General features: G+C 41.5%; 1 protein-coding gene across 1 annotated transcript; it reads right to left on the bottom strand.

The window, feature by feature from the left end:
• Window positions 1-2,810: 2,810 nt before the first annotated feature.
• SLC25A24 (solute carrier family 25 member 24) lies at window positions 2,811-21,976 on the bottom strand. The gene is made up of 10 exons (XM_028732624.2): window positions 21,498-21,976; window positions 17,979-18,105; window positions 17,310-17,397; window positions 16,738-16,849; window positions 14,663-14,821; window positions 13,090-13,239; window positions 10,986-11,093; window positions 9,956-10,123; window positions 6,994-7,144; window positions 2,811-6,093 (listed from the first exon to the last, which is right to left on the bottom strand). The coding sequence occupies exons 1-10, from the start codon at window positions 21,912-21,914 to the stop codon at window positions 5,915-5,917; spliced, it is 1,659 nt and encodes a 552-aa protein (XP_028588457.2). The 5' UTR covers window positions 21,915-21,976; the 3' UTR covers window positions 2,811-5,914.
• Between the last annotated feature and the right edge of the window lie 3,361 nt (window positions 21,977-25,337).

Genomic DNA, 25,337 nt, shown 5'->3' with positions numbered 1-25,337 from the left:
CTTTCTGGTCCTCAGCCTCCTCTGTGCACCACCTTTTTCCGTAGGGCCTGAATGAGGTAACAAAACTGACAGCTTTTTCCCCCCCTCACAACAGCTGGGCTGCGAATATTTGTGTTGCCAGCACAGTTGTTTCCTGAGCTTCTGGCACATGTTCTACAACACTACTATAGGACGGGAGGGAGGGCTCACTGCCTTTAAGCACAATAAAAAATGAGATGAACAGCGAAACACGCACAAGGCAGGATGAGTCACAGAACAAAAAGAATAATAGAAGTTCCTCTATGAGCCCTCAATATTTCCTCCTTTAGAAAAGATGGCCTTTTGGGCTGAATAAGGCCTTGTGTGGATGCCAATTGTTTCGGCTACCAGTTGGCTACAGCCCCTTGCCTTGCATCCTGATTACTACGAAATTCTTGTCCCCAGCTGTGATCTGTAAAATGTACTGCTTTCTTTTCTGTGAGTTATTTATCACATGCTGTCACAAGAGCAGCTAGGGCAGGGAGGTTAGGGGGACGACAGGTCTCTTGTTAAGTGGCTACCTGACCTTGTCTCTTTGTTGTTTTTAAACTAGCACGCAAGTTTACCACCCTGCTGTTCTTTAGTTGGCTGTCCTGCGGCTACTATCCTATTTGAATGACACTCAAGACCTACCAGGCAAGAGCTATTGTTGTGAAGCTGCCCTTATTCTACCGGCAGGTGGTGCTGCTGATATAACACCCTGGGTTATATATAGTGGACAGTACAGTGGGAAAATTTCCATGCCAGGCATGGAAAATAAAAAGACAACATATATTTAGGTTCTAGCACCTGCTGGATGTAATTTTCATTTGGAGGGTAGCAGTTGGCTCCTGTGTTTAGAAAATAATTCATTCGACGTTAACAAAACAAGAAGCTCTATCCATAAGCCACTTAAATCAGCATAATTGACTGAGAGCAGATTTATGCCTATCTCAGGACGAACTTAGTGAATAAGGGCTTAAAAGAGGGGTTGTCAATCTGCCCTGATGATAGAACTAACTGGCTTTCATTCTGCTGATTACCAACAGAAGCAATCCAATGCAATTTCATTAACTGTATTGAGAAGAAAACAGACCTTGCCATATTTCGGTCCTGGCAGCCAACAGCAGAGGTGGAGGGAATTCATGGCTAACTGAGAATATTGGTCTTGCAGGCCGATTGATCCCTGCAGTTTCCAGGGCATTGGGATTCAATAAGCTATATGAGCAGAACAGGTAAGCTGGGCACAAATTCCAAGAGGTCTGCCAAAATACTGAAGCCCCGTTTGACTATTACTGAATGAATTGCATGGAAAAGTAATATTAGACATACAGTGGTACCTCAGGTTACATATGCTTCAGGTTACATACGCTTCAGGTTACAGACTCCGCTAACCCAGAAATAGTGCTTCAGGTTAAGAACTTTGCTTCAGGATGAGAACAGAAATCGTGCTCCAGTGGCGCGGCAGCAGCAGGAGGCCCCATTAACTAAAGTGGTGCTTCAGGTTAAGAAGAGTTTCAGGTTAAGTACGAACCTCCGGAACGAATTAAGTACTTAACCTGAGGTACCACTGTACAAAGAACAACACTAGCCTTGGAAACGATTTCTTCTGTACAGAAAAAAAGACATTGTACTTGGGTGGGTGATGTTTATACCTCTGGAACCCAGCATGTAGTCTAAGGACACCATCATACAGCAACCTCACTGAAGCTAAGCAGCTCTGGATCTGGCCAGTGCCTAGATAGATGACTGCATGAGAACTTTATTAGTCCAAAATGCTGCAGCTACATCGTTTAGTGGAAAACTTGGGAGATGCAGATGTTACAGCTTTGCTGAGGGAACTGCACTGGTTAGCAATCAACTACCAAGCCATTTTCCAGATGTTAACATATAATGTTCTGAATGACTTGGGGCCAGTTTACCAGAAAGACCACCTGTCTCTACGTATACCTGTAAGATCACTCAGATCATCTAGGAAAATTATATTTGTGGCACCCCACCCCACAGTATATCATAGGGCAACGACACAAAAAGTGGCATTTTCTGCTATTACCCCTGTACGGTGGAATAATCTTACCACTGCCTTGCATGAAGTAGCAACCACAAGTTTTTTTCAGATGTCTTGTGAAGACCAATCTTTTTGCCCAGGCTTTCCCTGACCTGTAAGATAGAACCCTGATTTATGTGTATGAGTCCCTGGAAATCTGTTTTGCTTGTTTTATGTGCTTTATACTGCTGATTTACTGGCTTTAGGCTCTATTCGTTTTAATGGATACTGTTTTTACAGTGTACATAGGGAATTTTGAAATATTAAGTAGTTTAGAAATGCCAATATGGAAAAGTTAAAGGATCCCTGGATGGTTAAGTCCAGTCAAAGGTGACTATAGGGTTGTGCTTTCAGGCCAAGGGAGCTGGTGTTTGTCCACAGACAGCTTTCCGAGTCATGTGTCCAGCATGACTTCTGGTGCAACGGAACTCTGACGGAAACCAGAGCACACAGAAACACCATTTACCTTCCAGCAGCAGCAGTACCTATTTCTCTACTTCCATTGGTGTACTTTCGAACTGCTAGGTTGGCAGGAGCTGGGACAGAGCAACAGGAGCTCACCCCGTCATGGGATTCAAACTGCCGACCTTCTGATCAGCAAGCCCAAGAGACACAGTGGTTTAGACCACAGCACCACCCTTGTCCCCCCAAAATGCCAATACATACAGATACATACATACACTGTCTTGGGTTCCACAAAAGAAAGGAAAGGTATAAATATAACAAGTAAATACATTTCCAGCTAGTTACAAAGCAACTTCACAACTGCATTACAAAACATTGTTTATTATAAACAGATCAATTTAAAGGTTATAAAAAGCATTCACCAAGTAAGTCACCCAAAAAATCACAATTAGAACCTTGTTCTTTTTAGGCACAAAGTAAAGGAATCAGATCTACACCATATCATGCATTCTTCCAACAAAATAAAACACCATCACCAACATTCTCGTAAGTGCACTTATATGAAAAAAATGACTGAGATTGGTTCACATACTGGTCATGTCACCTTAAAATTACATACAAGATAGGCATACATAGTATAGCTTACAGTTGGGTTTTAAAAAAACACACAGGTGCTTTAGAAAATCACATTTACAACAGGCAAATGCGTAACAGCGTGCAATACAAGATTACAGAGTGCTTCTGCTGAATTAATTCTTTGGTTTTGATCAAGTGCAAAAAGAGTGAAGGTTTCTATCATGGGACAGATTTGCAACCTAAAAAAACCACCCTGCCATTCATAAAGGATGGGCACAATCTACTGGAAACCACCTACCAAACTACAACAACATGATTTTTAGATTGTGCCCATAGTTACATCCAAAAGTTCATTAAAGACGGCATTCTGCATAGCAAACAATTAAAAAAGGGATTGCTACTCAAAAAGTGCAAATATAGGTTCTCCATGGTGGGCTATATTATTTGGAGTTCACATCAGCTTCTCAAACCAGTCAAAAAATAAGGTTGGATCCCCCAGCCCATTTGTGAAATCTTTGAGGGGCTAGAGGCTGGGATTATCTGACTAAAACAGAGAAAAGATAGCATTATGAAGGAAAAGAAAACCACTTCCTCTATCTTTATGGTTCCATAAATCAACATAATGCCAATGCAAAAGAAAGTGTGCCTAGTACAAGCTTACAAAGCCATCCTACAAACATTGAGAAGTTGGTAAAAGAAATACAAATCAAGGGAGGGAGGACAATGGTAGTGATGTGATTTAGGCTATTTCTAGGGACACTACCAAATTGCTCCAATTGAACACAATCAAGAAAAGCTAGCATGAACTGGGTTATATAGTGGGGAACTGCAACCATCTCTGTGATAATGATTGCAGAGAAGAAGTACAGCGATGAATGATCATGGAAATAGTTGCCACCTTCCTGGATGGCAGTAATCCATCTGACCTCTCTAGTCATGCAAAGTTGTAAAGGAATTGGCCCCTACTGACTCCTCCAATTGACCTTGGATTAGGTCCTTTGTATATGCACAGAGGATGGGTTGTTCAAGAGAAGCATTGCTTCCCACACCACATCTACCTCTTAGAACTGGTGTTGGAAGCTTCAAAGACCCAAAAAAACAGATTATTCACTTTAGTGCAATTTTCCATGCTCAAGCTTTATAAAAGAGAAAGAGAATAAATAGACCTTGAAGAAGCAGATATGCTTCTATGATGGTGGGGAGCGTCTGCAATTGATGTGATTTTAATGATGTGTTCGACATGCAGAAGCAGCAACCATTAATTTCATGGATAACTGAAATATACTCTGAAACTGAGGATCCATTCAATAAGATGTTTGTGCTTTAAAAGATCTTGCAAGGAAGGCATGCAGGAAGAGTCTTCTCAGCAATCTGTTCTTGCAGGCCCAGCCTGACTGATAAGATCAGTGCTTGCCATGCATTTCCTTACGGTTGTTCTACTGATTTAAGCTGCGATCCTAAATACCGTTGCTTGATAGCAAGTCCTACCGAACTTAAGAATGACTTATTTCTAAGTAAACAGACTTAGGATTGCAAAGTTTGCAACTGGATGGCAAAGTCCTTTATTGCCATGGTGAACTGGTTTTTCTCAGCCAGTCTACTCAGTTATTTGATTTGGGTGCTGAGAAAAGACAGGGAGTTTTCCATTATCAATTGTCTCCACTATTAAAAAAAAGGAGCAGTGTTCCATCAGGGAGGCCAGGTCTGACTTCCAGAAATACTAATGGAAAATTTGTGGTTGCTGTAAGACTGCACAAGTAATCCCACTCCTGCTCTTCTTTTGAATTGCGTTTTTCAACCTTCACATAATCAGCCAGTGTTACCAGCAGGAAAACACTTTCTTACTAGTAATACCTGCATAGGTCCAAAGACTTAATGGTTGAAATATTCCAAGACAAGGAAGAGATAATGAAGAATCAGTTTAAAACATTTAAAAAATAATAATTCTGAAACTGCACACTATTCTTAAAAGGTGATACGGCTTTCCCTAAAGGCAAGTTTTCTGCGGCAATCAAACAAGGGCATCAAACAATGCTCTGGGCTTTTGGTACAAACATTTACAAGTTACATGGACAGCAGCCCAGAGCACTCAAAATGCCACGAGACACTTAAAATTTGCATTCATTTCTAATTGAAGTATTTGACCAATGCATATGATCTGCTGAGAACTTCTCCTGCCAAAGTCAGTCACGACTAAGTTCCCACTGAAAGAAAAATTAGACTTTTCCTAGCCATGACTAATAGCTCCCAATGTTTTTAAAATGGGACTTAGTCAAGATTGTTCCTTAATATTTTAAGTTAACAAGAGAATCTAATGTATTCAGGAACAGCACCGTGGCATTCTGTTTGTCTCTGCATTTCTGCCTATGCCTTTCTAAAGTTTACAAAAAAAAATTAACTATATTTTAATAACCCAATTTTCCTATTGCAGAATATAAACACAAAGGAGAGTTAAATTTTTGGTACGTGCAAGATGGGACAATCCACTGACCAACTAAATACAAATCCTAATAATGCAGGATCAGCTGCATAAAAATACATATTTAGCTCAGTAAAATATATTTTAGAAAAATCAGAAAATTACATTGACTAGAGATTCATTCTTTAAGATCTTCCATCACTCAGCTCAGCTAGCAATCAAATATTTCTTGATTGTTAAGATTTGGGAACCTGAGGTTGTCAGATTTGGCTTTTTTTTAAAAAGATACCTGGCTTACAGCTGTTTCAGGAAAGTGGGTCTTCTTCTGCTTCCTTGAAGGGATCCCCACAAGAACGGTGCAGTGAAGACTTGAATCCAATGGTAAACATGAATAAATTTAGCATCCAATGTGGTTTCATCAGGTGTGCATATTCTGTAATAAACCTCTATTTTTCTCCCCTCCTTTCCTCTCATGCTATTCCCAAGTTCTCCTTCATCTTTTCATACACCACGTAACTGATGCTGACAGCAGGGAGCACCTTCATGAAGTTAGGGGCTATGCCCCTGTACAGTCCCAGGAATCCCTCCTTAGCAATAATCCTTTGGAAGAGACCGACCATGGATAATTGAGGGCCACTTTCTACCATGGCTATGGAAGAGGTTAAAAAAAGGAGAAAGAAAGAGACACGTATTACTTAAAGGTATCATTTTAAAAGTATTCTAAAGTTAACAAAGAATAGAATGTGTTTTTCATGCACTCAATCCTTCGGTAGCGTCAACATTCCAGAAAGAGGTTCGCTGCCTCACGTGCTGTTTGTGTGAAGCAGGCATTTGTCTTGAGCAGCTTTTGCCAACACGGTGTCCTCCAGATGTTTCGATTTACAGCTCCCATCAGCTGCAGCCATCACAGTCATGCTGATTGGCATTTATGAGAATTGTAGTCCAAAACTTACAGAGGGCACTATGTTGGCAAAAGCTGGTCTGCTGTATTTTAAAAGGGTGGCTTAATTCTCGGAAGTAAAGTAATTGCTGGTAGCAGGTAGACTAGAGAAGAACCTACCAAGAAAAAGAGGGAAATGTGGCCAAACTCTTAGAGGGCAATAGCACGTAAAGTATTAAAGCCTTGGTAGCTTGCTCAACAGGGAAGCAGGTGGCGCTGTGGGTTAAACCACAGAGCCTAGGACTTGCCGATCAGAAGGTCGGCGGTTCAAATCCCCGCGATGGGGTAAGCTCCCGTTGCTCGGTCCCTGCTCCTGCCAACCTAGCAGTTTGAAAGGACATCAAAGTGCAAGTAGATAAATAGGTACCGCTCCGGCGGGAAGGTAAACGGCATTTCCGTGCGCTGCTCTGGTTCGCCAGAAGTGGCTTAGTCATGCTGGCCACATGACCCGGAAACTGTACGCTGGCTCCCTCGACCAATAAAACGAGATGAGCGCCGCAATCCCAGAGTCGGGCATGACTGGACCTAATGGTCAGGGGTCCCTTTACCTTTACCTAGCTTGCTCAACACAGGTGAACAAGCTCCTATACCACAGGAACCAACACTCACCTTGAGCCTGCATTCGAGTGCGGATGAGGGCAAGAGGATAACTGGCTAACTGGCCACATGTACTGGACGCGGTACCACATGCCAGCAATACAAGTACCCCAGGGTTGGCAGAGTCTGTTGCATATTTTTCTAGCCAGTTCTTCTTCAAAGCCTGCCAAGAGAACATTGATGCAGTTAATTGAACTTTACCTTAAAACAAACCATAATGGCCAAGTATTCACATGAGAAACATGTCAGGTCAATTCCTAAACTCACTATCTGCATATTTTACAAGTGCATATTGGTCCATGAGAGGCGGGACCGACTCTCATCTCTTTCCAACCTGACAGCACAATCCTAACCATGTCCAGTCAGAGGTAAGTCCTACTGAATTCAGCGAGGCTTACCTCCGGGTAAGTGGGGTTAAGGATTGGAGCCTAAATTAGTTGTAAGATTTTAGAGTCATGCCTGCAGCGTAATGAATGAAGTAATAAGGGGTTTCATAAGCACTGGGAAGCTATGGAACATGTTAATTATCACCTGTAAAAATAAAAAATCAGTTATGTAGATGGGAGAGAAATTAGACTTTAAGTACACTTGTTAGTGAAGCTGGTGCAGGGTATTACAGAACAAGAAAGCATGATCCCAGCTAATCAGAGTTAGCATAATAGATGGCTGACAGGTAGAAAGCAGCAGTACAAAATTATTTCAGCATGAGGCATGCTTAAATGTGTTAAGATTAATGTATTGCAGTTATAATGAGAGGAGGCTGCTTTATAAATGACAGCAGCTGTGGGGCTAAGTAACATAGCATGACCCTCAGAAAGGCAGCAGTGTTAGAGAACTATTTCTAGTTAGTTTGTTTGATTGATAACACCTTAAAAACCTACACATTTACTGTGGCATAAGCTTATGTGGAGCAGACCTCACTCTGCAAAGTAGCTTTGTCAGGGTCTTGCTGTGCTAACAGCACTGTTCAAACCCTGTAAGTGTGAGTTTCACTGAGTTACCCAGGGCTAACAACAGCCAGCGTGTTTAGTATTGGTTTGTTTTCATTGTTCCTGATATAAACTGACATCTGAGATTAATGGATTTGAACAAGCAGTCTCCTACACCCATTCTCACCCAGTTAATCCCTCTCTACACTCTCCCAGCTGTTAAAACTTCCCAAACACCACCCCACTATTCCACACATCCTTCAACTTCCCCCACTTACCTTAATATCCCATGCACCAAATAGTCTCTTCCTCAGACCCCACTAAACACAAACCCCAACCCTACATTGGCAGATACCGTGCCTGTGTGCATACACGTGCACATGTTAGAAGGGTTTGTAAAAAGTCTAAGGACTGAAATACAGAACCCAAATATATACAAGATATACTACCCTTGTTTGGAAGCCACTGATCATCGTTTACCAGGATTGCATGTAAGCAGGAAACAATGGCTAACAATGGCAGATCTAATTTGTTTTGCCACTCAAGAAGAAGGAACGAGTGAATTGGCAGTAAAGGAGATGCATGCACACAATTCATGTATAGTTTGGCTCATTAACCCAGAATGTGATCCTGGCTATAGTATTGACACCAAAAGGAGGAGAAATTACTTTTTGCAGTTAGACTCGCTAAATAATTCTGGTTCAGCGACTTCACTCTTTCATTACAAAATTAAAAATACATGATTTTGCCGTGTTGAGATCTCTGCTTACTGAAAAGTGGAAACAGCAAACGTTTAGACAGCTACTCAGCACTCAATCTACATTACACCCTACAGGCTCACTTGTATCACTGTGCAGGGCAATTATTATCTCAGCAAATAATACTTGTTTGTCTGGTTTCCAGGCATATTAATCTGAGTTAAAATAGCTAGAAATAGCACCTGTTGCAATCCTTCCTGGATTGTACTTCAAACTATAGGTGGGAGAGTGCATATTTGAATGCTACCACACGTTTTTAAAACTTCCTGAATACAGAAAACTAGCATGCCGGGGGGGGGGGGGGGGGATAAGCTAAAAAATTTCTTCCGGTTTGCCATAGGCAAGGATGAGGAATCCAGTCAGACATGCAGCTTCTCTGTTAAGAGTTCAGAAAGGACTATATCACATATTGTTCTGCACATCTGAATCAGTTATTAAGAGGGTTGTGGCAGAGAATGGTCACACAACAGTAGACCTATGTCCCTGCAGGAACAGTCATTCAGAAAAAGATTTAATGCATATAATGAAGGTTACATCAGATTCAGGTGTAAATACATTTTTACAGGATTCACTAGGCTAATGAATACCCAAGCAGTAGTGAAACAACTACACCAATGCAACACTGTAAATACACAAAATTATGCTGAAGGTTCAGTTATTATTGAGGTTATGTAACACACAAATACCTGGTTATGCTTGGCACCAACTGGCAAATTATTTACAGTGGTACCTCGGGTTACATATGCTTCAGCTTACAGACTCTGCTAACCCAGAAATAGTACCTTGGGTTAAGAACTTTGCTTCAGGATGAGAACAGAAATTGTGCTCCGGCGGCACGGCAGCAGCAGCAGGAGGCCCCATTAGCTAAAGTGGTGCTTCAAGTTAAGAACAGTTTCAGGTTAAGAACAGACCTCTGGAACGAATTAAGTTCTTAACCCGAGGTACCATTGTACTTGGGAGTCATCCTTCTAGGAATGTGTTGAGCTACTCCAGAGTAAATAGTTTGGAGAATGGAACCTAAGAGAGTGTTTTATTAATCACAATTTAATTCCATTTATATCCTGCCTTTTGTCCAATGAGCTCACGGTAGTACACACAGGGATTAGTCCAATCTACACAACAACCAGATCAGTGAGGCAATACCTGGAACAAGGTAGCCAAATGAGCTTTGGCAGACATTGAGTTAAGCAGACATGCGAACCCGGGTCTCTTTCTCCAATCTAGGTCTAACATAACAATGCTCCTTTAGTTATATTGTTGTGGGATACGCCAGTAAACTCTACTCACCTCATAAACAGCCAGATCTATGCCAGCATAAGGAATGATGCCCAAAATATTGGGAATATAACCTTTGTAAAAAGCCTTCACGCCTTCTCCTTTTAAGATCTTCTTAGCACAGTCAAACATTCCAGAGTATTGCCCTGTTTTACCCACAGCCAGTCTGGTCTTTAATACCTAAGGTGGAGAAAAACTGTTGAAGTTAATCAAAATACTGCATTACTCTAATCTGCTATTCACTCCCTTGTATGTATGCATGCATGCATGCACGAACGAATGAGTGCAGAGTGCGCGTGCCTGCGCGCACGCGCGCACACACAGACAGCTGTATCACCAGTCAAAGTTGGTAGAAGGCACTCCTAGCAGGGGTAGATTTAGGGCTGTGGAAGTGGTGTGCACACAATGAGCACTAAACTCAAAGCTTGGTAAACGAGGCACTGGGCTTTGGGAAGGAGCCATGAGGCTCAGACAGGGTCCGAGAGTCCTAGTTTGTGCTTTTCCAGCTTGGGAAGGAGGTGGGAGGGCCCTGGGACCCTACCTGAGCCCTTGTCTCTCCTTCCCAAACCAAGGTGCTTACTTACCCGCCTTTGGGAAGGGAGCGTGAGAACTGGGATGAGGGGAGTGCCAAATTTTGGGCTCACACAGGGCGCCATAATACCCAAGTCTGCCACTGCTCCTAGCCGCTAAGGTTGCCTGGGGCCTCTGATAACAGAGATCCATTGCATACCAACTCAGACTAATGCTTCATCTTCCTCGATCCTTCTTAATCTTACTAGGAAAACCTCCATGGTCTCAAGCAGGTGCCATTCCCAGTTCTGATACCCAAGATGAGCCTTCATGCATGTGAAGTGTGCATTCTGCCAATGATCTAGGATCGCTCTGCAGCACTCACCTCAGTTCAAAGATTTGGACATAACTTTTAAAGAAGTTTGCAGAATGCTGACCAAAGTGCTGACCACACTATCTACAAAAAAGCTGCTTCTCAGAAAAAGGATAGATGGTGCATGTTCACAAACAGAGCAGTCAATCCAAAACTGACCTCCATGGGATAAATAGAAGTCTGTGCAGTCGCTCCAGCCAGGGAACCAGATATAAACCTTTCGGCAGTGCCGATCTTTCCCCCTTCATCAACGAACATCTTCTTATACTGAATATTAAAACACACAGTGATAGAAAAGGTTACTTTCTTTCCATATAGTCACAAGCAGCTAACAGAACCACTTAGCAGGATCAAGAACACCAGCCATGTTAGTTTGTGGGAGGAGTTGCTGGTCTACATGGCAAAGTCCTGCACATAGGCAGCTCACTGTTGCCACAATAATGTCTCCATCCCTTGTGTAAATCTTTATGATGGGCTGCTGTTGAGTTTTTTTGACAATGCCAACCATCACCCAACTGAGGATGTGAAGAGAGGCACTCTCAAGTGTCTCTTCCACAGTTATAGAGCATCCTATCCTGGAGATTTTTCATCTCTGCCTCTTAATGGGTGAAGACAGTTGTAATGTTTTTATAGCAGCACAACAAAGCTCACGTTCTTCCAATTGAGCTATCCCAGCTCCAGTTCTAGAAGGGACCACAATGAGTGCAGATGAAAAACACTTTCCCTTTCCAGGACCAGGCTCTGAAGATACCTGCTCTGTATGTTATAGTAGCAACTTCTGCAAGGAGATTGACTTGCTGGCACCTGTGATATCACTAAGTCACCTCCTTCGCCACTCCAGAGCAGTTTTGCAACTATTTTTAATCTGTTTTATATCTATATACACACACACACACACACACCAAACCACAAATAAATAAGATTGCAAATGCTTAAATGAAAAATGCACATGCCACTCTTTTTTATTATTATTTAAAATCCCTGAAGCAAAGCTGATGGTTGAATCAGCACCTGATTCACTGGTCTGTCATTTCAACTGAGAAACTGGGCTTACATCCTGATTAAGAGGCCTGACAAGATTCATTATTTCCATATTTCTTTCTCTCCGAACCTCAGCATTTTTCTAATTAATTTCTAGTTAACCGCCCCGCCCCACCCCCCACCCCGCCCCAATATCGCAGGCAGAATCAGAATCAACTGATTACGGTCAAGCGATATGGACATATACAGCAATAGAGAACATGTAAATAAAAGCAGGTTAAAATTAAACTCTATAAGATAGAAAACAGTAAATAATACAGATGTAAAGCCTTTGAAATATGTAGATTAAATCCTTAACCACTAATTTAAAATGTTTGCGTTAAGACATTGGCCATTAGATTCATTCAGAGCTTGTAGCAGACAGCGCTGCGCAGAGCAAGGAACTTTGTCATCAACAGACATTGGTTTTTTATCTGACCCAGAATAACAAAGCTCAAGACTTCAGCCATTTTCTCCCTCTTTTCAACATGTGTCAGAAAATATATTTTCAGTTTTCTAGTTCAATTTTCAAGCCAGTGTAGTGAGTTGTACCCTAGGTTTACTGCGCAAAGTTGAAATCCCCATTCAGGCATGAAACATGCAGGATGAGCCCCAAGCAAGTCACTCTCAACTGAACTGACTTTGTAATATTGTCACGCAGATAAAATGGGTCTATTCTGTGTGTGTGTCATCCTGCGTGACTTGGAGGAAGGGCAGGATATCTATGTGACTTTTTAAAGCATGTTTTTATGATTTAGCTTTCAGAAGTTTGCGATTCAAGGGAAACAATGGTAAAAGGAGGAGGAGGAAGAGGAGAGCTAAAGTTCCATCTCAGGAGGCACTTTCTCCGGCAGGAGGATTAGGATGTTATATAACCTACTAAAGCTGATTCAGAGGTAAATATAACACTGAAATCCATGGTGAGGCCCATCTTACTACAGCTCAGTTAATGCTGACCTTAGAAGAATCCTGGCCGTGAAGTGCAGGATGGGCTAATCAAGCATTTTGCCATACAAATGCTGACGTAGAGCTGAGGTGACAAGGCTGAAACCCAGCATGTGGTGGTGAAGAACGTTTTAAAGCGCCTTTGAAATCAAATTTAAATCACTCAATGTTTTTTCTTTCTCAAAGGTAAGAAAGAAATAAAAACAAAACAACTTCATACATTGCACAAACGGAACTTCTTGTGTGCTCAGCCGGCTTTCCTTCATTTCATGTCGATCACTGTCATTTAACATCTTACCCGTTCATACGCCCAGAACTTAATAGCTGTTTCAGGTGCAATTTTAACAACATTGACACCATTTCCTCTCCAAAGTGAACGGACGCCTCCTTCTTTAACCATCTGCTGCAAGCCACCTTTTATGTTCATTTTCCCCTTTGAGCCATGGACCTTTAGCAAAGAAAGAGAAAACATAATTGTTTGATACACATAGAAAGCTGAATTGACAGTATAACACTTCTTTTCTTTCTAAACAGAAATAAAGTGTGCAAACCCTTTAAGGAGGGAGCCATTCCAAATTCTATGCTAGCTGTTACTTTTCCTGGCTTACACCTGAAACACATGTTAAGCAAAGTCAAATTCCTCTGCATTTAAAAAATCCCGAATCAGCCTGGGGCAAGCTGTATCTTAAATAGTGAAGGAAAAGAAGGAAAAACTGTCTAGCCCTTTCCCTTCCTGTACTTTTTCAGTTCAAAGCTGTCCTCTTTAAAACAGTTTCTTAGTTGGAAGGTAGAACTTTCACCCTACAAATCAAAATGTAGCTGGTGAGGAGGAAATAGCTGGCAGGGAAAGGGTTAACCAGCCTCTCCTAGTCCTGTCCTCATTCCATATACAGCCTGAGCTGCTTTCAGTTAAAAACCAAGAACAAAACGCTACTATAGTATATGGTCTGAGGCTAAGGAAGTTCAAAAATAAATACAACTGCATGCCCATAAAAATACACTGCAGATATTACATTGCCTCCAAATGTGATTTTTTTTTTTTTCGGGAACAGATTGCATTCCACAATGCCAAGCCTTCTTGGCATTACATGTGATGAGGACATGCACTGCTTACATGATTTTACTCAACAGATCTAGCAGTCAAGTAATGGCACTGCATTTAGGGCCGGATCCAATGTTGCAGTTCTGGGGGATTCTGCAGAACACATTTAGGGGGTATGGGGGGGGGGAGGAAACAGAAGTTCTGTTTTGCTAGCAGAACAGAAACAACCCGTAGAGAATCAGCAGCAAGATGCATCCAACATCCTAATGTTGAACTGAGAAGAAAAGATTCCGGACACAGACCTAAAGCTGCAATCCTATCACACTTACCTACTCTAGTCAATAGAGCAGACACATACAGGCTTAAGCCCAGTCAATTATTAAGTCCTTCCTGCATATATTCATGTCATATTTGAGTTAACAACCCATTGCAACAAATGCATTTCTCATTTACATAATGACTAGCACTCGTGGGCTCTCTAAAAATAGATTCCTATAAATAACCTCTTTATACGCGGAGCGTCTCTCAATAACAACTGGTATCTCGTGATTCAATTTTATTTCTTAGGAAGGGCAAGAGAAGATACCCAATAGGCCAAAGACGCACAAAACTTGTCAGCCCTGTCCCAGAAGGCCTTGCATATTTATAGGATTCAAACAGCAGCACACGGGGCAAATTACTATGGAAAGAGCAGGAACTTCCCCAAATCTTTTTTGATTCAGCATGGAGGCCTGCTCTTCAAAATTAAAAATCGTACCAGGTGTGTTCAACCCTTTGGGCACAGCATGTCTAGATATGGACCTGGGGGCTAGGCTTTAAAGTAACCCACCTGCATCATGACTTTAAGGCGGTCCAGTGGCGCTGTTCCCGTTCGAGATACTGCACCAGCAACCCCTCCTGACAAAAGCTGTCTCCACCACTGCCCAGTCTTTTTCTCCTCTTCTGTGAATTCATCTGGGATAGTCAAGCTGTCTCCAATGTCCAATACCTGTTAAGATGCAAAGCAAAAGGGTTAGATCTACATCCAACATCCTTGCCTTTTAACAAAGAGCCCTCATGGTTACAGAGCTCACACGAGGGCAATTCCAAGCAGAAGAGAAAGGAAGCATACGTATTTTTTCCTGACTACATCTGAAACCGTGCAGTCTAAAAACCCACCATTTCAAAAACCGCGCCATCATCGTTAAAAATGATAGTAAATTTCTGCCTCGTATACTTCTGTAAAAGAGACATGGCATGGGGGCGAGCGACGCTTTCCAGACACAGTGCTGAAATCCTAATGGCTACAAAGCACAGTTCGACTTTCTTCCCGGCAGCTTTTAAGGATTACCAAGATTAACCTTTTGACAACTTCCTAAAAAGATTATCAGCCCAGTTACTTGTAATTCATCCAAGTATTTTTATCTCCATTGAATTATTATGTTATTAAAAAAAAATAAAAAATAAAAGACACCCATCTTGCTTTGCAAGATAATCAGTTTGGCAAATCTATGATTAGTTTGCCCCCCTTCTATCAGATTGCATGATTGAAATATAGTTTATTGGTATTTTTACATGTATAAAACACAATCCTTTCTATTTCAGCAGGCAGGTTAAGCAAGTTGCCCTATGCCTATTTACAGAACTTGATTACCAGTACTTTTTCTGTTTTAAACACCACATTATTGTCTTTCTTATTGTGGTGCAAACTGCTTTTTGACCATCTGTGGTATAAAGTAGTCTATATTTGAAATACTGTAAACCTTAGCCTAGAGGGCCTCCAGATTTTCTTCACTCCCTGCTTTAAACAATGCAGTAGCACTGGTTTTCTTCCATAGGATGCTGCTACAACATTAAAAGTTATGCAACCACATGAACACAGCCAGTTTGCACATGTTCTTATCATGGAATTGTTACTGCTATGAAACAGTTGCGTTGTGAAGACCAGGGCAATGGTTGTGGGCTTTGAAATGCTGCAGCAGTTCTATGGGATGAACCAACAGGAAATTTGCTACTATGGTGGCCATTCTCATGGTTAAAAGGAATGAATCTTTGATAAAATTACTGAAGAAAAAAAGACAACAATTTTCTATATAAGTAGTTTAAATATAGACTTTTCCGCTTCATAATTCATTAACTAGCTTACATTTTGGCACCATGATCTATATAAAAATCTATTTTATGATATAATTCGTCAGGCCTCAAAAGACATCTCCAATAAACTGAAGTTGTAATGGGCTTATAATGTACGTATGCTTTTAAGATGTATTTAAGCTACAGTCATAGTCTATCAATAATACTGGTATTTTAATTTTAAATATCAATATTCTCTCAGATTTTACTCATCTTTTAGACACCCTGTCAATTCAAAATGCAGCTGCTCTTAAACTCTGATTCTAACTTTATCAGAAATGGGATGAAATCAAACAGAACTCAGCTTGAGAGCCACACTTTTTAACAGTGAATTACAAACTGAGAATTCAGAATGGAAATGCGCATTTACATTTGCAAGAGTTTATTATAAGCAAACCTATTTTCAAGACACTTTGGATTACTAGCTAAACCTTTTCTCCTCAGTATTCCAAACCCAAGCACCCGCTTCTATACAAGGCTTGGCATGTTCTAAGAATAATTCTATCTATGCTCTTCAAAAAGAGGGTTGCTGCCACCAGCCCCAAACTCTCTATATTTTAATCCTCCTCCAAAATAGGAGACCTCTTTAGAAGGATGTTCTAAAATAAACATATTTACCAGGTAACCATTTTCACTGACTTCAATGGGACCCCACCCCCCTTCCTACAATAAGCATACATAGAGCCATAATCTTAACAGTGGCGGAACCACTGCAGCTTAAGGGTTACAGTAGCAGCCTAAGACTGGTGGGTCTGCACTATGACTACCATAAGAAATGTAATGCATACTCACTGTAGAATGTTTCCAGTATCTAATGATTCCTTGAATGTCTGTAGCAGGATTAAATAGGAAATGGTCCCGCCATTCATTCCAGTCCACTGACATTGTCCCGTCAGCATCTATGCTAAAAATTCAAAGTGATATAATCAGAATTCTATGCAATATTCAAAACAAACCAACTTCTAGCCATGCATAGTGAAGCTTTGGTTTGTTAAATCAACTGGAGTTTGTTATGAACCAGAGCTCCTGGTTCACATACAATGATAACTTGAGCTTCTAGTGGTATTAAGTGAGTTTACAGTTTGTACAAAAAGATGAGGCTTACTCGGGCTTCTTCCAGCTTGAGCATGTCAGGATAAACCATAGTATAGTGTGCAAAGATTGCCACAGAGAAGCCATGGTTTAGCTTGTCAACCTAAGTTATGCTTCTAGAAAATGGTGTAAAAGATTTTATCAGCAAGACTCACTTGTCACCAAGCAAAGAGAGAGACTGGGAAATAGTTACATATCCCAGTGGGATGAGACTTCAGCAGCGGGGAGGTGGCCTCAGTGCTACTCAATTTAAAATAATAGCAGGTGCTGACCTTTGTAGAATCTTCGTTGCTTGTTTTTCTGAAATATCTATACCCAAGATCTTGAGGGACTGAACAATTTCTGAGGCATCAATTACTCCTTTATAAGAGGGAGGGAGAAAAAAGACAAATGAGCTGAAGGGCTCTGCAGACTTTTAAATATTTGAATGTTATTACAGATAGTCAAGAGAAGAGCACCAGGGATTTGGAAATGGGGAATTGGTCAGTATACAAACAAACAATATAAAGATGTACGCCAGAAAAAGAGCATCAAAAATACTAGGTACAAGGTCCAGGTAGATGGACCAATGTCTGACTCTGTATAAAGCAGTTTCCTATGTTCCTATGTGGGGAAGTTGGTTCAGAGCTGACAGCAAACTGCAGTTACTTGGAAAAAGCTGATTCATATATTGGTTTATTACATATGACTTTCCAAACCAGCTCATTGACAGTTTTCATTCTTTAATATAAATCTATTGAAAATGTTAATTATATATTGTATTATGATACTTTCTTGTTTATGTCATGTTTACATTTTTAGTGCTGATCTCTTAACATAATTACGTAATTAATGCTTACATTTTATTTCTGTGTTGCACTGAGAATTTTAGATTGACTTGAAAGAAATAGACTCATTTGTGTATCTTAACACAACAGATATGGTGGGAAATTGGATCCTACCATCGTTGTTTTTGTCCAGACTTTTAAAGGCTAATTTCATTTTCTTCTCATGGTCTTTAAGATAGCATGTAAATTCTTCAAAGTCCAGCCGGCCATCTTGGTTAGTATCTCCAGCTCTGAAAATTTTCTGTTTAAAAAAAAATGCATATTGAAGAAAAATTAGTAATGGTGCTTATAGTATTTCAAAAACGCATTCCAAAAGAGAGGTTTCTCCTTTTCTGCACAAATCATTTCTGCACTTTTAGTTAATAGAATTGCATACATTTCCTGGAAATGTGGACAATTAAGTGCAATACAGTAATTAATTTAGCTAAACAGTGTTCTCTTCTTGGATGTGATGTATGGAATCTTATCACTGAAGGATTACAAAGGTAGCATTCCAGACCGCAGTAATGCATCCTCACATCCTATTTAACCAGAATAACACTTTCTGCCTGTATCTTTTCATAGGAACTGCTCCAAATGTATTCCGATGTGTTTTAACATGGAGGAAGACCCAATACCTTGCCTGCATTCTGCATCTGTTTGTCCCTGCCCAATTCCCTGATAGCCTTCTATCTACTGGGCTACGGAACGTCATTAGAGCGTTATGAGAAACATGAGACTGTGGTTTTTAATGTCTGACATTTTATTTTACTTTTTACTTTGCTGGAAGCAAATGGGAAGGGTATAAACAAAAAAATTATTGTTGTTGTTATTATCTCATATGCAAGAGGAAAAAGCAGCCGAAAGGCAATGCAAAGCTGAGCTGTTCTGTCTTGATAGCTGATAATAACGTTCTCCGCCTCTGCCTACTCTGGTGGAATGCTTGTGCTAAGAATAAATGGGCAAAAATCTAACATGAAAAAAACCACCATTTCAGCCTCCTAGCATACTCTGCAGCCTACCTCTACATAGAATCGGGCTGCGAGAAAATTTCTAAGTGATTCAAAAAATAAGCAGGCCTAGATATGGTCTCTACTTAAATGTAGCAGTGCCTGGAAAGGAGCTCGGGCAGCGCTCTGACTTTCTTTCTTGGAAAAGTACTTATTTAGCAAAATTTAACCTTAAATATTATACCATGTAAACAAAACAACAAAATGTATTAAATATGAAGAAGTAGGTCACGTTCAGAAGTTAATTGGCAGCAGGCTGCAGATATCCATAAGAGAATACCTCTTCACACAACTATGTCTTATGGAATGCACTGCCACTTTAAGTGCCAATCGCCACTAGCTTAAATGGCTAACCCCGTACACCAGGCTTCCTCAAACTCGGCCCTCCAGACGTTTTTGAGACTACAATTCCCATCATCCCTGACCACTGGTCCTGCTAGCTAGGGATCATAGGAGTTGTAGGCCAAAAACATCTGGAGGGCCAAGTTTGAGGAAGCCTGCTGTACACAGATAGCTTTAATACAGTCATTACTACCTATGCAGCTAGCTGTAATACATGAATTGCTCAAAATAATATGCAGAGAATGTTATTGTTTCCATAAATATGAGCTGCTGCTTCGTGTTAATAAGCCACAAAAGCAAACCCTAAAACAGGTTCAAATGCCAGTATTAATTAGCCTAATGAGATATTTAGGCTACCTTAGCGACATACAAATGAGGTGCAACTAATCACAGTGGCATCATGAATTCTATTTTATGAAGAACATCACTGAACAATGACTTAGAGGTACATAACAGAGATTAACCCCCTGCCCCCTAAAAAGTATTGATCATTTTAAGGTTTATTGATTCGGGTCTCATTCCAGTTGGTTGTGAGCATCTATGTGTAATGTATTTATGTGCTTTAAAACAGAAATATCTTCTACATGGGCATAAATATCTAGATTCAACCTTCCTTCCCAGACATACATACATGTATACTCAAGTAGCTTGCACACTTGTTGCTATTATACTAACCACGAGTATACTGCAGATACATTTTTGTCAAGGCCAGTATAACAGTTTTGCTAACACAAGTTCTAGGAATGCAAGATTCATAGCGATTATGAAGTTCAAAGTAACTGTCTTCCCTAAAGAAACAGGTCCATCTCACCATAAGGCAGGAGGCCAGGGCATTGAAGGGCAGCAAATTGTTATTTACTTCATTCTTTATTATTATAGTCTCACCACTATGTGGGAACAACATTTGGCTTTTCTGCCTCAAGCAGAACGCATTGGACCTTCATTAGTGCTGTCACCCCTGTACGTGGCTCCTGAAACATGAGAACATAAATGCTCTCCCACAGATGATTCTGGCAGGCACGTTCCTTTTATTCTTAGATCAGTAGCCTGTCACATAGAGTACCTGAATATGTATTGTGTAAAATTGCCACAACACAAGTGTCCAAAGTAGCTTACAGGAATGATTGAAAAATAAATAAAAATGAAAGCAAAAAATAGAGTAATGGGAACAAATTAAAACAAGTCAACAAGAACATCAACTTCATAGAATTTGCTGGAGGCGGGGAATAAATCTTCACAGCACTGGAAAGGCCTGGAGGAAGAAGGGCAGGTGGACATTCCAAGGGAAAGTTCCTGGCCCCAAATGTAAAAAATGGCAAAAACCACACTCATCAGCCACCACCAAAGAGATACTTTTAGGAATATGGGAGGAGGTAGTACCAGTCTATTAAAGGCTTTTAATGTCCTTCCAAAATATCCTGAGGAGCATGAGGCAACAGCACCGGATTTAAGGCAGTGTGGGTGGTTCCCCTGCACAGGGTGTCAAGCCGGCGGCGTGTAAAATAATAATAATCATCATCATCATCATCCCTATATTTACACAGGTACCTACTCAAAGTTAGGCCCTGGTCAGGCGGGTGTTTGAGTTGCCACAACTGTGATGTAGTGCACTTAACAGCATCCACAGAACGGAAGGTGAGAGGGAGAAGAGCACAAAAATATGAACTATTGGGCAAGGGGCAAATTATGTCCTTGCTCAGGGCGCTATATTAGCAAAGTCCGCCCCTGGAGGCAGCTACCTTGAGTGCAAAGCAGTTTAAGCCGTTACCCTTAGGTGTGTTGCCCCATCACCAGTGTTGAAGACAACTCTTGGTCCAGCTGACTCCCACATGTGTACAACAGAAGGCAGGGCATCACCTTAGACAGCAAATTACCTTAGGCAGTGCAGATGCTCAGAACTGTAACCTTCTTACCACGGCATAACCTCAACGTGGTAATTTTGTGGCACTGCAGTCAATTTAGTTCGTGTTGTAACTTCTGCTCCAATGGGCATCAAGCCACACAGGCCTATTCAGATGCAGACCAGATAGGCCCTTAGTCATGAATGGCAAACGGATATAGTATTTTTAGGTCAATAGTCCATGCTGCACTGACTCAGGCAGGCTGGAATGTAGAAAAGGAAGTTCCTTCTTTCAGAAAAGAGGTGGTTTTAAAATCGAATAAATAATAATAAAAAACAGGAATTTACTATTTGCACTATTTTGCCTCATCAAACCACTCGATGAAACCCTTTGTTTAAGATATCCCAGGGCTTGCAAGGCTGAAACTGGCTTCGGCCCGCCTCGCCAAGCCTCGCACCCACCTTCTCCGCGTCATCTCCCAGGGGGATGCCCAGAGCCTTGAGTCCGGATTGCAGCTCGGCGATGTCCACGCGGCCGTCCCCATCGCGGTCCAGCTTCTGGAAGAGGTTTTCGTACCGCGGGTTCCTGTCGGGCGCTTCGCAGGCAGCCTCCGGGAGCGCAAAGGAGCTTCTCCAGAAGCGAAACATGATGCAGGAGAGAGGAAATGCGTCGGGGGGGAGGCAGGGGCCAGAGGAAAGAAGTAGAAGCCCCCGCAATTTGATGAGCGTTACTAGAAGAAAACGGAGGAGGAGGAGGAAAAAACACAACTGCAACCTTCCCACTTTGGGGAGGAGCGAAAAAAACGTTAAGAGATGGCACGCAAGAGCCAACGCCCTGGGAGGGAGCAGAGAGGCGAAGCGCGGGTTTCTCCTTCTCATTGGGCGTCCTGGCCTTGCATGGTCACGGCCTGGGTGGGACTTGGGTCTTCTTTTCCTTCCCACTGCAGAAAGGAAGGAGCTGGGTTTGGACGGCGGAGGAGATCTGCGCCCAGGCAGGCGATCTGGAAGTTAGTGACTAAGTTCCTTGATCGGCTTGGAAGGGGGGAAAGGTTATGCTGCTGTTTGAGACGCCCGATCCTGTGCTCGTTTACTCGGGCGTCGATCCAACCGCGCATAATAGGGCTTTGCTGACCTGGCACTCTGCCCACCCCCCAAAAAAAAACATGCCTGTGGTTGCATTCAGAGATTGTGATCCTAAAGAGGCTTCCTAGCCAGCCACTTAGAATCATAGAATTGTAGTGTGGGAAGAGAGTTATCTAGTCCAAACAGCTGCAACCTTAGAGGGCTTCCAGGTGGGACTTAAGCGTTCCACAGGTCAAAACTACTCCCCTCACAACACACACACACGGAAATGCAGTGATGGAGAAACCTACACCTGTTGAGTGTAGAGACGGTTTGCGCATAACACACTGATCCCAGCCAGATTACACTAGCTGTCAATTAGTTTCTGGGCCCGATTTGACCTATGAAACTTTGAACGGCTCAGGATGGCAATACCTCAAGGGCCACCTCTCCCCACATGAACCATCCCATCATCATCTGAGGCCCATCTTCGTGTGAGGTTCAGAGGGTGTCCACACAAGAATGGGCCTTATCTGCAGTAGCTCACCGTTTGTGGAATGCTCTCCCCAGGGAGGTTTGCCTGATGCCTTCATTACATATCTTTAGGTGCTAGGCAAAAACATTTCTTTATAATCAGGCCTTTAGCTGATTAACATTCTAAAGGCTTTTAAATGTGTTTGGGGGGGATGTTATTGATTTGTTTCTGTTTTTTTGTTTTACTGTGTATTTTGTGTTCTTATGTTTTATTTTTATGTTGTGAACCATTCTATGATTTTCTGATGAAGGACACTATACAAATTATTATTATTAATAATAATAATAATAATAATACTTGCCATGTACCATGAGCATTCTGTCGGAAGTGAGTCATCCTAATTATGACAGTAGTAGAAAGTTTGGAGTGGATTATTTATATATGTAAACAACACTGCAATTCTATATACATGAACCTGAGATATGCTGCAGGTATCAACCATATGGCCTGTAAAAACATAGCTGTTCATCCTCGTCTTCCATGTTTGTTCCAAAGATTTGGCAGATGTAAATGTTTATACTCGTAACTGTATTTAATGTGTTCTAGTGAGTAGTCTTAGTCATTGTGTTATTACCACCTTGATAATTATTATTTAAAGTCAGTATGTAAATCATTTTAACAAATTAATCTCATTGAATTTTGGGACTTCTTTTTGAGTAGACATGTATAGAACTGTGCTGTAAATGTTGATGTGTGAACCTTGAAGCAAAATGGCTATACTAAAGGTTGCCAACTTTTCTCGTTGGGGGATGCTTCCCCACCCAATTGCTGCACCTTCCTTCCTGGAAGGCTTCATAGCTGGGTTTCTACATGACATTTAATGATTGAAAGAATCAGCATTGGCAACACAAGCTTTAACTACCATTCATAAACTTACCAACCAGCTATACTCATCCCTGAAATCTTGCAGTTCTAGTTCTCTCCAGTATATGTAGGAAGGTATTTCTTTCACACCGGACACACATCATTCTGTGCACAGTACTTTTCAAAACAATGTGCATAGGGTGTGCATGCGGTACACCCTGTAATTCCTTGTCAGTAAAAACCAAACTTGTCGGTTTGCATAATTAAGCATTTGGGTGTGCCTAGTCATGCAAACAAGTGCCGAAATGAATCCTGGTGGCGTTTTTAGTTTTGAATGGAATGAACTTCAGTGGCGTTGGTATAATAGCTGTTCCAAGTAAAAAGTATCTGCATGCAAAATGCTTTACAGTATAGCCTAATTTTAAGTATACTGTACTCAGGAGCCAGCCTTACAGTGGGGCTTATTCTCAATAAAATTGTACAATTAATTCCCATTAATTCTCATCATTCTTTACAACCATTTTGTGAGGTGGGTTAGGCTGCAATATACTGATTTGCCAGAGGTTCTAATGGGCCTCCTTCTCCACCCCCAACAACAAACTAACTCACAAAATTTGCAGGTGTGCATGCACATGCAGTTAAAACTATATTTGGGGTTTTTCCTAAGGAAAACTTGAAACCGTGCAGTAGTATGTGATGTTTATGTGCACACGCTCATGCAAGACATCTGTGTATTTCCCTTCTGTGTTTGCCCAGCAGTACTGCTTAAAGTCACATTTCATGACATTTGGAAACTTACACAGTACGGGAGACCTGGGTGTTTGCAAAAGAGAATAAAGTACCTTAAGTGCATGAAGAGTTTCGCTTACTCCTAGTCGAGCTTGCCTCTTCCTGCTTCTGGTAGGCTCAGGGATGACGAATGGGAAGCAAGTGGAGCAAGTACTTCCCCATTTCCCACTACTCAATTTTGACCACCCAAGTTTTCAGTCACCGTATGCCTACAGCTGGTTGAAGAAGACTTTTCCACTTCCTTCTATAGCAAACAGTTGCCATTGCTGTTCTAGTCTCCCGATCAGGCCAGGCCAGCCCCTGCAGCTGCCTGCCCAAGAGCAGTGGCCGGATGAGCTCATCCATCCATCCATGTGCACAGGGCCGGATTTAGGTGTGATGGGGCCCTAAGCTACTTAAGGTAATGGGGCCCTTTATATGTCCAGCTGTCCTTTGACAACAACAAATTGTCGCTGTTTTTTGTGTTGAATATATGCTGTACAGTATGGTAATTTATGGACCTAATAGGTATCTAAAGCCATTTGCATATGTTGCCATGCAACCAGTCCATGTAGAATGTAGGCACCCTATATATAGAAATGAGCAAACCAGTGATATTTTAGGGAGCAGGCTATCAGGCAGGGCCCATTACTTACATCATAGGAGCCTACACAGCACAAAACACTTGCTCTATGTAGGTTTTCTTTTATTTGTTTTTATCTTTTATTTTGGAGATTGTACATTTTTTTTCTTTAATTTTTTTTGGGCCCCCCGAAGAGAGTGGGGCCCTAAGCTATAGCTTGTTTAGCTTATACGTAAATCCGGCACTGCATGTGCAGAGGGGTGCAGTGCAGACTACTTCTGCTAAAGCACTTTAAAGTGCTGTTTAACAAACCAAAGTCTCAAACCTGCCTATGGGCGTTTCAGGGTTGCTGTTTTTATGGGAAAGGCAGCCGAGGGCGGTGAAATTGGTTACTGAAACAGTACTAAGGAAGGAGAAGTGACACTTTGAGGTGTTCTTGCAATCAGAATTCACACACACACCTACTAGAGGTCCTGTTTTCTCCCATGGGTGGAAAAAGGCATTGATCACCCCCACCTATCTCTGTGCTGCTGTTATAATCAACTTCACA

The sequence above is a fragment of the Podarcis muralis genome, chromosome 5, assembly GCF_964188315.1.
Source record: "Podarcis muralis chromosome 5, rPodMur119.hap1.1, whole genome shotgun sequence".
In the NCBI taxonomy this organism is placed as follows: Eukaryota; Metazoa; Chordata; class Lepidosauria; order Squamata; family Lacertidae; genus Podarcis; species Podarcis muralis.
This window is presented reverse-complemented; position numbering and strand designations above follow the sequence as displayed.

Excerpts from the sequence above, each read along its gene's own strand:
- SLC25A24 (XM_028732624.2), bottom strand. The coding sequence starts at position 21,914 with ATGAGAAGGAGAAACCCGCGCTTCGCCTCTCTGCTCCCTCCCAGGGCG. Across the intron at positions 11,094-13,089 it reads AGTTCTGGGCGTATGAACGG|TATAAGAAGATGTTCGTTGA; the intron begins GTAAGATGTTAA and ends TTTAATATTCAG. Across the intron at positions 6,094-6,993 it reads CACTCGAATGCAGGCTCAAG|CCATGGTAGAAAGTGGCCCT; the intron begins GTGAGTGTTGGT and ends CCTCTTCCATAG.